Here is a 13805-nt window from a genome sequence, read left to right as displayed (position 1 = left end):
TGGGTGGAACTGTGAGTACAGTCTTGGAAAAAAGTTGAATACGATGCAACCAGCAGCATAATGAAATTGGCATATTCCACCCATCCCTGTTCTGTAGAATCTTGTCACAAAGTACCACCCTTGTCCAAAGAGAAAATAAGCATTGGTCAGCTTCTGGGGGTAACTGTGTTGGATCTGTTGGCCTTAATTAAGCTGTGCACCTAAAATGATGGATTACAGAAACGGTGCATAATCTTCCAGAGTGAGTGTGCAATGTCCATTTAAAAGCTGAAAGCTGTGGCATGCAAAATGGCATGCCTCCCCCTTTATATGTACTACAACGCTTATTTCATACCGATCCTAACATTATTGACTACAGATTAGACCTGAAATAGCTCATGGGAAAGGATGATATATATAGCAAAGTGGACCACGGACAAGAACCTGGAACTACTAGACAACCTGTTCCCCAAGTTCAAAGAGCACCTCTCCAAGCTGCGGACCCGAACCCAGAAGTCCGCCAGCACTATCCCCCCTGACCTCGCAGCCACCACCTACTACACCTCTACCCCCAGCACCCCAGTAAATGGCCCACCTGCTGTTAACGCACGCCACTCCCCAAGGACAGTCACGAATATCCCCGCCGCACATACTAGTAGCCCCTCCAACACGACACTTCTTATCCCCACCCACACCCCCTCCATCCATCTCCCCTCGGACAGATCATCCCCCACCCACAACACTCCACCATTTGAACAAGCCATCGCCCAAAGTTTATCCACCCCCTCTCATCCCCCCCTCGACAGACACCTTTCCCTCCCCATCTCTCTCTCCACTCCCACCCACGTGTCTCTCACACCCGACACAACAACTCCCACCCACAACACGCCTACATCTGCACACACCATCACGCGGAGTTTATCCACCCAACAACCCCATCCCCCCCACGGCAGACTCCTCTCCCTTCCCCGCTCCCTCCCCACTCCCACTCATAACGTCATCCCCCTCCCAACACAAGATACAGAACATACCTCCTCCCTTACCCTAGCACCCCCCTCTCTCCCACCTCCTATTCTTAGCCCTCACTACCCTCCTGTCTCCCCCACTGTCTTCAACCTTCACTCACTCTTCTACTCACCTGTATCGTCTCCCACTGAAGTCACTATCTATGCTTCCCACCCACCGCCTGCCTCACCTTCACCACTCACACCCCTCGCCCACAAACACGTCCACACCTTGAATACCATCCCACCCATTAGCACCGCGGAACACCTCAACAACCCTCCTGACTTGACCTTATCCACACTCCAACAAGTCAAGGAGGAAATTTTACAAATCAAAAAAGACATCCACGCAATCAAAGACCTTCTCTCCTCACAGCCCAGTCTACCTCCCACCATCCCATTACCCTACAAACGACGCACCCTTCCTACATACACTCGCCCCCGACGACTCCAGCAATGGTCCACTATCCCCGTTCGCAATAACTCCCACCGCCCCCGTCGTGTTCTCAGCCCCTTGTCTGACCTCGACCTTTGCTCTCTCCTACACTCTTATGGCCCAGGCCCGGTAAAAGGTTTTTCCAATTCGCACATCCCCATACCCACAATTCCCACAAACGCTCTGAGGCTCCCAACACACAACAACAGAGGCTCCGTCCCTAACAACCTCAGGAAAGTTCCCCTCACACTAGAAAGCTCGTCCACCCTTCTCTGTCCCAAACTCAAATGCATCCTACTAAACTGCAGATCGGCCCAGAGACATTCCTCCGACATCGCGGATCTTGTCTCAAATAGGGAGCTAGACCTAGCCTTTCTAACGGAAACGTGGCTCACTGAAGCCTCCACCCCGATTATGGACATACTAGTCCCCCCCAATTATCACATCATTAGGTTGGACAGGTCTCCTGGCAAGACGGGCGGGGGAATTGCATGCATTGTTAAGAGCAACATCTCCGTTACTCAAGTCACCTCCCCCTCCCTTTCCTCCTGTGAACTCCTCTGCCTAGACATCATCAGTGAGGGCAAACAAGTATGTACTTTACATCTCATTTATCACCCGCCTGGTGACAATCTCATATTCACCCAACAAGTCATGGACCTGATCACTTCCAACGCCGGTCGGCAGACCACTCAAGTCTACCTGGGTGACTTCAATCTCCACTGGAACGATCAGAAAGACACTGCAGTGAATAGTCTAAAAACTTTCCTCAATGCGCTTGACCTCACCCAATTATGCGATAAACCAACACACGACAAAGGCGCGATACTCGATCTCATCATTGCCAAAGAGAACGCTATTCAATTGGAAGCGATTCTACCCTGCGATTGGTCAGATCACCACATTATCACCTTCTTTATCAACGAAAAAGTTAAACCTAACCCTACTCAACCAATCAAATCCAAAACATGGAAAAGGGATTTGAAGAATCTTAACCCCTCCACCCTACCTCCCCACATCGGCAACCTCCTCCTTCCCCCTTCAGGTGCCTCAGATGTTCAATCACTGACTGACCACTACCTTGACTCTATGAATACAATAGTCAATGAAGTCGCCCCTCTGCAACTGAAGAGAGTCTCCACCAAAATCTCTAACCCATGGTATGATGACAGTCTCAATGACGAAAGGCGTAATATGCGAATGGCAGAGCGCACCTGGAGATCGGACCCTTCAGCACTGCATCTCAAAAAGCTCAAGAACAAGAGAAATGCCTACTTTAGGAAAATAAAGCGCACAAAGTCGGACTTCTTCAGCCGCCAGTTGGACCAAGCGAAGAATAGGCCAAGAAAACTGTTCGAGTTAATCAAGACCCAAACAAAGGCACAACCCACACAAGCAAATAGCTCAACAAATGACACTCCACACTGTGAAGCCTTCTCTGCTTTCTTTAAACATAAGACTGACAACATAAGAAATGGCCTCATAATGGATGTAAATCGATACTCCAACTACACCAGAATGGCTGACACTCAACCTAAAAACAAGGCATCTTGGCAGTACTTCGACACCTACTCGGAAGAAGCTATACACAAACTGCTCTGCACTTTGAAGCCCTCTAATCACCTCACAGACCCTCTACCTGCTAATGCGGTAAAAGACTTTATCCCCTTGCTCCTCCCTCTCTGGACCAAGATCATTAACAGCTCGTTGCGACAAGGACACATTCCAGACTCCCTTAAGGTGGGGCAAGTCACGCCTATACTCAAAAAACCTACAGCTGATCCGTCTGACCTAAACAATTATCGACCCATCACCAATATCCCCACCCTGGCCAAACTGTTGGAGAAATGTGTCCAACTCCAACTAACAAAACACATTGATAAATTTGACCTCCTCAACCCTCATCAATCAGGTTTCAGAGCGAAACATAGCACGGAAACAGCTATGACACACATAATTGATGACGCCCTCCAAATTCTGGATCGTAATGAGTCCTGCCTCCTCATCCTTCTTGATCTCTCGTCAGCATTTGGCACGGTCAAACATGAGAACTTGTTGGAGCTGCTAAGTACTAGGATGGGGCTATCGGGAACTGTTCTCAAATGGTTTTCGTCTTTCCTTCACAACCGGTCTCAGAGGTTCAAGATCGACAATGTACTATCTACACCGGTGCCTGCAGATCTTGGGGTTCCACAAGGATCCACCCTCTCTCCTACACTGTTCAACCTCGTTATGGAACCCCTCGCCACCTTGCTTCAAGCATCCAATGTTCAATTCCATATGTACGCTGATGACACGCAACTCTACCTAAAGTTACAGTCCCCGGAAGATATCAAACAGCTGAATTCCACGCTTATTAACACCCAATCCTGGCTGGCCGATAATCACCTCAAACTAAATGCTCTAAAAACTGAGTTCCTACTCATCTCACCTCCGGCGAAAATCTCCACCACCCAAACCTGGCTCAACAACCTAACAGCACTCAATGTCCAACCTACCATCGTGGACTCGGCGAAATCCCTAGGCATCACACTCGACGCCAAGCTCGACATGCAGCAGCACGTCAGCAAAGCCACAAAAGCAGCTAATTTCCAAATTAACACGCTGAGGAAAATTAAACCCTTCCTCCCTGCCAAAGACTTCCAAACTGCTGTACAAGCTCTAGTCATCCCTCGAATAGACTACGGAATTGCGACCCTCAGCGGTCTCCCGCTATCCACAACAGCACCCTTAAGAGCCTCCCTGAACGCTGCCGCGAGACTCATTACTGGCTCAAGAAAGCACTCGCACATATCCCCAGACCTAAAGTCTCTAAAATGGCTGCCTTTTGAACCCAGAATACAGCTAAAAATTGCAACTATGACACACGCGGCCGTGCACCACAAGGCACCCTACTACCTCGCTCAAAAGCTGTCTATATCAGGAGGGTCGAGATCCAATAGGAGTACTAAAAATCTACTCCTGAAACCTCGTAGATTTCGGAAAGCGAAAACTTACAAACGCTCCTTCTCAGGAATGGCACCCAGGATCTGGAATGCGCTCCCTCCTGAAACAAGGCTAATCACCTCCACTGCACTCTTCAAGAAAGAGGTGAAAACAATGCTTCTGGCCAAGATCTCCTGATCGCTACAGATGTTGGGTCAGAGACTCTGCATTGCTTGTATCGCTGCTCTGCCTATCCTCGACTTGTTGGGGGCACTATTACGCTACTCTATTACTACCGACCAAGATATGATACACGTTGGTTTACTGATCCACCTGTACGCCATGGTAGTGGGATCAATGACCTGTGCTGCTATATACTACTCCCTTACCTGATCATATATGGAGTGGTTTTATGTTTGTTTTTTTCATCCATGTTATTACCATGTTACTTACCATGTTATTACCATGTTATTACCATGTTACCATGTTACCTACCTGATCATATATGGATTGGTTTTATGTTTGTTTTTATCATCCATGTTATTACCTTGTCACTGATTATTATACTGTTCCCATTATCTCTGTTTACTCTGTTGCCCCTTCCCTGTCTTTGTGAAGCGCTCTGATATCTGTAAGGATCTTGTTCGCGCTATATAAAACTTTGAATAAATAAATAAATAAATAAAGTGCAAAGTCTTTGTGCATTATTTAAATATACGTTTTTTGTTAAGTCTGACGTTACTGTTTTGCTGAATATCCACTCCCCATCTGAATGCCTTCATGTTTGTCGTCCACGTAGGTCAATTGTGTATCTGGAAATTGACAACCGCCAGTGCTTCCAGTCCTCGTCGCAGTGTTTCCAGAGTGCCACGGACGTGGCCGCCTTCCTGGGCGCGCTGGCCTCCCACGGGAACCTCAACATCCCTTACAAGATCGAGGCGGTCAAAAGTAAGCAGCTTCACGGGCTCTATCGCCATCTACCGTCGGGTTATGAAATATCGAATGCAGCCGCTATTGGATGGGTGATGGGAGAGGGGGCAGGGGGGGGCCAGCATCCTTTGAAATCATTTTTATTTTTCACAGCAACTGCACCGGAGCCCGGCTCAGGGCGGCTTAATATCATAAGGGATTCCCCCCTTTTCCTGCTCAATGAAGTAAATAGACTCTGTCTTATTTTTCACCGATGGATTTATTTCAAAATCATTACTGTTTTTTTTTTTATAAAGCAAGAAATTGATCGATGGCCTGTGCAAGGTGTTGAAGTTTGTATCTTGAAAATCCCCTCTAAATCCTGTGTCTTAACAGCTCAGTGCGAGTGCGGCTGATTTGAAGTTTGTTAATCCTTTCTCTCCAGAGGGGTACAAGTAAAGCACTCTCTGCGCACAGGCTGCCTTTTACAGGAGAGGAAGGAGGCATAGTTTGCAATTCTGATTAATAGCGCATAAAATGACCTTATTTCTTCAGCCTCCCTCCTGCTTTTTCCCCTGTAATGAACTCATTCCGCCTCATATTCGCTCCTGTCAGTGGTTTGAAATGCAGCCTGATGTCTCCGGACCTCACCGCCCTCTGCTTCTTTCCAGGTGAAACTGGGGAGCCCTCCAAGGGGTCTCAGTTGTATCTTATGTACGTGGTGATGGCGGCCCTGGTCGTGCTGGCTTTCATCGGCGTGGGGGTCCTGGTGTCTCGCAAGCGACACCGGGAACATGGGCAGCTCTGGTTCCCTGAAGGCTTCAAAGTGACTGAGACCAACAAGAGTAAGCGGCGGCCGCCCCTGGGGGAGGATTCCGTGGGCCTCAAGTAAGTCATCTTCAAATTCTCCGCTACACTGCATGGAATGATATGTAACTTTCATGCACGCGCAATATGTGTCCTGCACGCTTCGCTTTGGAATATTTCTCTTCTTATGAGCCTAGAAGTATATTTTAGATTTTTGTTAATTGCAAAAATACCTTCTTGGGATCATGTTTTGTTTGACTCCTCGCCTCCTTGTTAGATATTAATTCATTTTTGTCTTTTTCTTTTAAAGACCTCTGAAAAATTCCACCGACTTAATGGACGATAATCAGACTGAGTGGGGTGATGAAGAAACATTGGACAGCAAAAGATTTAGGGTGAGCCATTGCAAATATGTGCTTTTTGTTGTACCAGACGATGTTGATTGAGGTGTAAACTTTAAAGGACTCTAGTTGGCAAAGGGAAAACACGTATCCCCATTTGCACCAAGGTATAAAAGTGTTCCTGTGGCTTTTGTTGTGTGATGGCAGTCTTTGTAGGCGCACTCTGTCCTCCTTGTTGTCTGATGTGCCTATTCCCTCTTCTCTGTTAGTTCGAACAGGAGGCAATGCTACCCGACATGAACGATCAGACGGATCGCCGGCAGTGGACTCAGCAGCACCTGGACGCGGCCGACCTACGCATCTCCTCCATGGCCCCGACACCACCCCAAGGCGAGATTGATCCTGACTGCCTGGATGTGAACGTCCGCGGTCCTGGTAAGGGGAAAACTCTCAATTTCAGAGAAGCACAGTTGCAAATGAGTAAAATTGATACCTGCTCTCAATCTTTGCTCATGAAAAAGACTGAAATATGACTAGGGTGAACGAAAGGAGTGTAAAGCCAAACCTTACGGAAGCCGTTCAAGGTCCTTAAGGACAAATGGCGCAAAAGACTTGAGTATTTCAGCAAGATCCTCATTCTAGGGGGTGTGAAAGTAAAAAAGCTTCGAGATGCATTTGGAAAATATTTAATTTAAGGCGGGTTAATGGAAGGAAGAGGCTGCACTGGCATTGTGCAGCCGCAAATGTGCATTCAAAGATGTATTCTGCGGTACTCTGGGGAGAGAAATTAGGTCTTCGGTGTATGGATCGGAAACTGGTTTTGAATGTCACACTTGCCTTGTGCCATGGTCTTATCCGGGTAGGTGAATCTGTTGTGAACATCCTGCTCCTTGTGAGGTTATAGGGGAATGTTTGGGGTGGAAGTTAATGGGGTTGAAGCCAGCGGTGAAAGAACTGCATGCATTATGTCTGTGATGTGTTACAGCAATGAACCACATAACTGCTGCTTCTTGCACATGATATCACCCTTGTTTTATGCCTTTTGGATTTTACCTACAATCTTGCAGAGAATATAACTTTGTATGTAGCATAATGAGGGTGTTGGAGAACACAGAAGAGGCTACTGGGTTTAATATACAAGTACAGTCGAATAATATAGGCTTTGATGTTTCTAAATAAGTTCTTTTCCACCCTGTTACCCACTACTCTAATTTGGAATCTTTGTTTTGTCTCACTTCATCTTGGTAAAATACACATCCTTCACTCAATGACTTTCTCCTCATTAGCTCTGTAAACAAATATATTTTGCCCTAAAGCTGCTACACTCATGATGTGCTTTTGTATGCAGGATTGGTTCAGTTTGTTAAGAGATTAAAAAACAGGGTCACAACATGTTTGCTTCCACTTCTTACGGAACATTAAAAAAATGAAAGAATATATTAAAAAGACACAAAGCACACTTTAAAAAAATTGTCTCGTAGAATCGACATGCATACTTTCTGCAGTGCAACAATATCATATTTGTGTAAAGGCTTATTGTATAATCTTGTGATTTGTTTCCACCCTTTTCAGATGGATTTACCCCATTGATGATCGCCTCGTGCAGTGGAGGAGGACTGGAAACAGGGAACAGTGAAGAGGAGGAAGACGCATCTGCCAACGTAATTTCTGACTTCCTCTACCAGGGTGCCAATCTACACAACCAAACCGATAGGACGGGAGAGACTGCTCTCCACCTGGCTGCACGGTACGCACGCTCAGATGCCGCTAAACGTCTGCTGGAGGCGAGTGCTAACGCCAATGTTCAAGACAACATGGGACGGACTCCACTCCATGCCGCTGTGGCTGCTGACGCTCAAGGTGTCTTCCAGGTACGTGGACGTTCGTGATTTCGCAGTGTTCTTGGTTCTGGAAAATAAGGGGAAGATGAGATGCAGGAGGTCAGCTCTTCCTACCTAAAAGTAGGTATTAAGATCTAAATCATCGAGTCTCTGACCTCCAGCTAAGATTTTTGACTTCTGCCTGCCATCGTCTATTATTCTTTACAGGTGTGTACTTTTCTCTCCAAGTTAATGCAGAGATATTTGTGTGGTGATGGTGGTGGTGCAGATCCTGTAGAGTTTGCTGAGTGTTAGCCTGATTTCAATGAAGTACCCTATACAGTTTTTTCAAAAGCTGGTCTTTATGTCACAATATCGAGGTTCGTAAGATCAACTGGCACGTAAATTGACTTTACAGTATTGACTACTGACATACTGTCAAGACAAGCATACATTACAAAGATTGTCAATATTGTGGAGTCGATGTAAGTGCAGAGCAATATTAAAACTTGAATATTGTGTAGAACCCACCCGATACTGTAGCATCTTATTGTAACATAAAGTCTTAAAGTAGGATACATTTTTCCAAATGAAGGGGTATGGAAAAGTGTAGCTCTTTCTTGCTAATATGCACCTTTCTTGCAAGAGAATAAAGGCAAATTGTTCCTTAATTGGAGAGAGGGAAGGCAATGATTATGCAAATGGGATTCAGACCTAAAATCCCATGTCACACATGCTTCTGTTAGCTCCTTAGTCAACCAAGCCACTTTGTGGTCCAAAGAAAAGACATAAAACTAAGTAAAGGTGAAATTTGTTTATTCATCAGCGAGTATGCTAGTGATAAAAGTGCACATTATCAGAGTTGTGAAGTTATCTGTTTAGTTGTACATTCAGTTTATTTAACTAAATCCGCAGTTCTTCATTTAATTTTCGTATTTTTGACCACCCTCTCTCTTTCTGCACCCAGATATTGATCCGGAACCGAGCCACTGAGCTGGATGCCCGGATGCATGATGGAACGACCCCATTGATCCTGGCGGCGCGATTGGCAGTGGAGGGCATGGTAGAAGAACTCATCAACTGCCATGCCGATGTCAACGCAGTGGATGACTTAGGTAAGAGAAAAGTTTCTTCATCGTATGCTACAGGAAAGGGTCCAGTTTGTGAAGCAAGTACTGATCCCTCTGACCTTGATGATTGTAGGTAAATCTGCTCTGCATTGGGCTGCTGCTGTGAACAACGTGGACGCGGCCATCGTGCTCCTGAAGAACGGCGCCAACAAAGACATGCAGGACAACAAGGTAACCCGTCAAGCAGCCGCATGTCGAAGCCACATTACTCCTTAAGCACTAAAAGCAGAGGAGGAGCTCGGTGGTCTCTCTTAAGCATCCCTTACTCTGTGGTTGGCATATTTATGTCACTACTTAATGTTGGTTTACTTGGTGCTTTGTAATCCCTATATCACTTGTTATTGTGTTTGTAACAGAGTGGCGCAATATCATAAGGGATTCCTCTTTTTTTCTGCTCAATGAATGTTTGTGTGGATGTGGTGTGAGACTGTGTGTGTTGATGTACTCATGCATCCTGTGTTGTGGATGCACGTGTGTGTGTATATACATGCATGCTGGATGCGTTTGTTTGTGTGTGTGTGTTTACATGCATGCTTGTGCAATCACCAACTCTAGCCCCTAGCCTGTATTTAATTTAAATGCATGTCAGACTGATAAACATGTTGCATAGCTTTAAATGCCTCGTTGTAATGTAGATATGCAGGAAATTCACAAATCCTTGCTTAACCCCTTGCATGCGACGCCGCGGTGCTCGTGTGCGTCGGACGGCCGGGGGCAATCCGATCTGCGCACATGTGGAATTTTGCCGCACCGCGGCAAAATTCCGACTGTGCCCAAGGGGTTAAACTGCAACATTAATCACATTGTAACAATATGCATCAGTATGAAAACAAAGACAAGGCTTATGTCTGTTGTCTTTTCTTTTCCTTATACTTACAGGAGGAAACGCCACTATTCCTTGCAGCGAGAGAAGGAAGCTACGAGACTGGCAAAGTTCTCTTGGACCACTTTGCAAACAGGGACATCACTGATCATATGGACCGGCTTCCTCGTGACATTGCTCAAGAGCGTATGCACCATGACATCGTGCGACTTCTGGATGAATATAACTTGGTCCGGAGCCCACAGATGCACAACAGCCTGGGGGCACCCACGTTGTCCCCACAGATCTGCTCTCCCAGCAGTTACCTGAGCAATATGAAACCTGCTGCTCAAGGGAAGAAAGCCAGAAAGCAAAGTATTAAAAGTAATGGCTGCAATGGAAAGGAGTCCAAAGACGTCAAAGCCAGGAGGAAAAAATCCCAGGATGGAAAAAATCTTCTGGATAGCTCTGGTGGATTATCGCCGGTGGACTCGCTTGAATCCCCCCATGGCTACATTTCAGACGTGGCTTCCCCACCACTGATGACCTCTCCATTTCAACAGTCTCCTTCAATGGCTCTGAACCACCTGCCAGGCATGACCGATGGTCACATGACCCTCAATCATCACAACCTAGCAGGAAAACAAGACATGACAATGGCTGGCTCCAACAGAATGACTTTTGAGCCAGTGCCTCCACGTCTTTCCCATCTCTCTGTCTCAAGCCCCAGTACCGTAATGAGCAGTGGCTCTTTGAACTTTACTGTGGGCGGAGCACCGACCATGAATGGGCAATGCGATTGGCTCTCAAGGTTACAAAACGGGATGGTTTCAAACCAGTATAGTGCACTGAGGAATAATGTCCAGTCGAGTGCCCACCAGCAAGCTCACAGCATGATGACATCTCTGCAGAACGGCTTGCCCACAACAACATTGTCCCAATTGATGAGCTACCAGGCAATGCCAAACTCAAGGATAGGCAGCCAGCCCCATTTGATGCAGGCTCAACAGCTACAGCAAATGCAACAGCAGAACCTGCAACAGCAAATTCAGCAGCAGCAACAAACTATGCAGCAACACCACAATTCTAGCTCATCTGCTAATAATCATATTGGTCAAGTCTTCTGCAGCAACGATTTAACACAGGCAGATCTGCAGCAGTTGACCAGCAACAGTATGGCAGTTCACACAATTTTGCCTCAAGATACCCAGCTTCTCACATCATCCCTACCGTCTTCACTCACCCAGTCTATAGCAACTACACAGTTTTTAACACCGCCATCCCAACACAGTTACTCTTCTGCAATGGACAACACTCCTAGCCACCAACTTCAGGTGTCCGATCACCCCTTTTTGACTCCATCTCCTGAATCCCCAGACCAATGGTCAAGCTCTTCTCCTCATTCCAACATTTCCGATTGGTCAGAAGGTATTTCAAGCCCCCCAACGAGCATGCAAGCACAAATTGTACACATCCCAGAGGCATTTAAGTAAAATAATTTGTTCGAGAGACAGCGGTACACAGTGGAACTTAAAGGTTTTACCTAAATATATAATTAAAAGAAACTTTTGGAAAAAAACTCTAAAAACACTGTGCTTTGACTGAAGGATCCTTTTATACAATTTTATACAGAAGAAAACTTTTTTTAAAAACTTTTTTAGTATTTATTTATGTACTTTTACATGAAAACACTGCCTTTTTTTATTTATACATTCTGTTTCTAAAGATTCAAAGCTCAACGCTTTGTCCAATTTCTAGAAATTTGAAACTAGCTCTTCATAGAGATTTTTTATTCATATCATTAATATAATGTTCATATTTTTTGTAAAGATATACGCAAAGATTCTTGATTGTGAAAAATACATGTATTTATTGATTTTCCTGTAAAGTAAAGACAAGAAATGTGGCGGGGTGAACATCAACAGTACACTGAGAAATGAAACAGGAAACTGATCTTTTAAAATGTACTATAAACTGTGTCCTGGAATCTTCAATGTTTGTTTAAAGTTTCAGTATTATAAAGTTGTATATATATTTGACTTTAATAACTAGTTGATGCTTTGCCTTATGTCCTGAATGTAAACAGCTGCTGCTGCTGAAAGTTTAGGCCCTAGATTTTCAAAAAAGTCAATAAGCTAAATTTAGATAACCACATTGCTTGAATGACAATTTACTAAACATAGTTGAGAAGAATATGAATATATGGAAAAACCCCTTTAATCACGAAGTTTAAATCTTGTGCCCTTTACTTGATATACCAATAGCCAAATGATGTGCTGGGACACGAACGTTTAGCGAAAAGGCACTATTATACAAAAGCAAATTGGTATATCTGATAGGCCACGTGAACCAAAAGAGAACTCTTAGAGTAATATCCCATTGTAGGATTTAAAATGATCTTCTTTGATAGGATCTAACTAGCAGTAAATATCCCACCAACAGGAATTACTGCTTTTGTGAACCAGACTTTGTGAATTAAGTTGAGTAGAAAATTTGTGTAAGCTGTTTGTTAGCCAGGACTTTTCTAAGGTGGCAGAACTCTGCCTTTCAGTTGATCAACACCCTTAGAAAATGCATCAGAAATGTATTCAGATTCTAAGGAAAGTTAACAGAAGGTGATGTCACCCAATCTAAATCCTAAATTCACCTCTCCCAACTACATCCGCTTTCCTCTGAATGTGGCATGAACTTTTTATCAGCTTGATGTATATACTGAAATGGATGTTTTTCAGCTGAACAAAGTTCTGTACAAGACTAGGCAGGAGGCATTGCAGTCTGGCCGGTGTATTTTATCCTGTGTACCAGGATGCATCATTCACTGAGACAAAAACGCAACCATGTAGTGTGTTGTATGAGCCTGTGGCGATGTTTTATGTTTGTAAATATCTTTTTAAAAGGAGGATTTTGTTTAAAAAATCTCAGCAAGTGACTCTTATATCATGCTGTTCAGATGCATCGCGCTTGTCATGTGCCGACAACAGGGATGGTGCTTGGAAGAATGTCATGGAACAGTCTGCAACAAAACACTGTATATACCTGTGACTACTTGTCTTGGGATGTAGATGGTGCAAATTTCCAATATGTGCCACAGTCCAGTAGTGACCAAGATTTGAAGTCTGCCAAATAGACTTGTCTGCAACCTATTCCTAACTGTGTTATCTGCTGGTGAAACTATGCAGTAGTGACTTTGCAGCACCTCCCATCAGGCATGGTGAAGTCAGCTGGTGCCGGTTCTTACGGTAATGTTTTATAAACTACTTTATACTGTAGTTTACAAAAGAGTGCTGTAGTACAAGTGTCTACCTGCAAAGTTGTAGTTTGCAAAAGCAATGTATTTTTTGTTAACTGATCTGTAATCTCTGATGTGTCTTCCTCTAATAAAAATTATGCTAAAAGGTGTCTAGATTTTAATAAAACTAATTTGTTTTGTTTCATTAATTCCTTTCTCTTGTGGTCTTATCTTTTTCCTCCCACATATCTCTTTTCTCCCCTCTTTTTATGCAAGATTGTTCGGTTTGTCACAAGCATCTTATTGTAAATTCATCATCTACATTTCCTGCAACTTAATGTTTAACCCCTTTGCCGCGACAGTGCGACAGTGCGGCACTTCCGCATTTTGGGCGGGGCTGCGTCGGCCGTTGGCCGTCAGCAG

At 44.8% G+C, this 13805-nt stretch overlaps 1 protein-coding gene across 1 annotated transcript in view; it reads left to right on the top strand.

Moving 5' to 3' along the window:
- Window positions 1-13569, top strand: part of NOTCH1 (notch receptor 1) — a 101120-nt gene extending 87551 nt beyond the window's left edge. The window contains exons 27-34 of the mRNA XM_078641922.1: window positions 5144-5292; window positions 5925-6141; window positions 6371-6455; window positions 6671-6836; window positions 7974-8272; window positions 9189-9336; window positions 9425-9522; window positions 10231-13569. Of these exons, the coding sequence (XP_078498048.1) occupies window positions 5144-5292; window positions 5925-6141; window positions 6371-6455; window positions 6671-6836; window positions 7974-8272; window positions 9189-9336; window positions 9425-9522; window positions 10231-11646 (2578 nt within the window). The 3' untranslated portion in view covers window positions 11647-13569. The remainder of the gene's footprint in view (window positions 1-5143; window positions 5293-5924; window positions 6142-6370; window positions 6456-6670; window positions 6837-7973; window positions 8273-9188; window positions 9337-9424; window positions 9523-10230) is intronic.
- The last annotated feature ends 236 nt before the right edge of the window (window positions 13570-13805 follow it).

This window comes from Lissotriton helveticus, chromosome 5_1, assembly GCF_964261635.1.
Source record: "Lissotriton helveticus chromosome 5_1, aLisHel1.1, whole genome shotgun sequence".
Lineage (NCBI taxonomy): Eukaryota > Metazoa > Chordata > Amphibia > Caudata > Salamandridae > Lissotriton > Lissotriton helveticus.
Note: the sequence above shows the minus strand (reverse complement) of the source record. Positions and strands in the feature narration are given on the sequence as shown.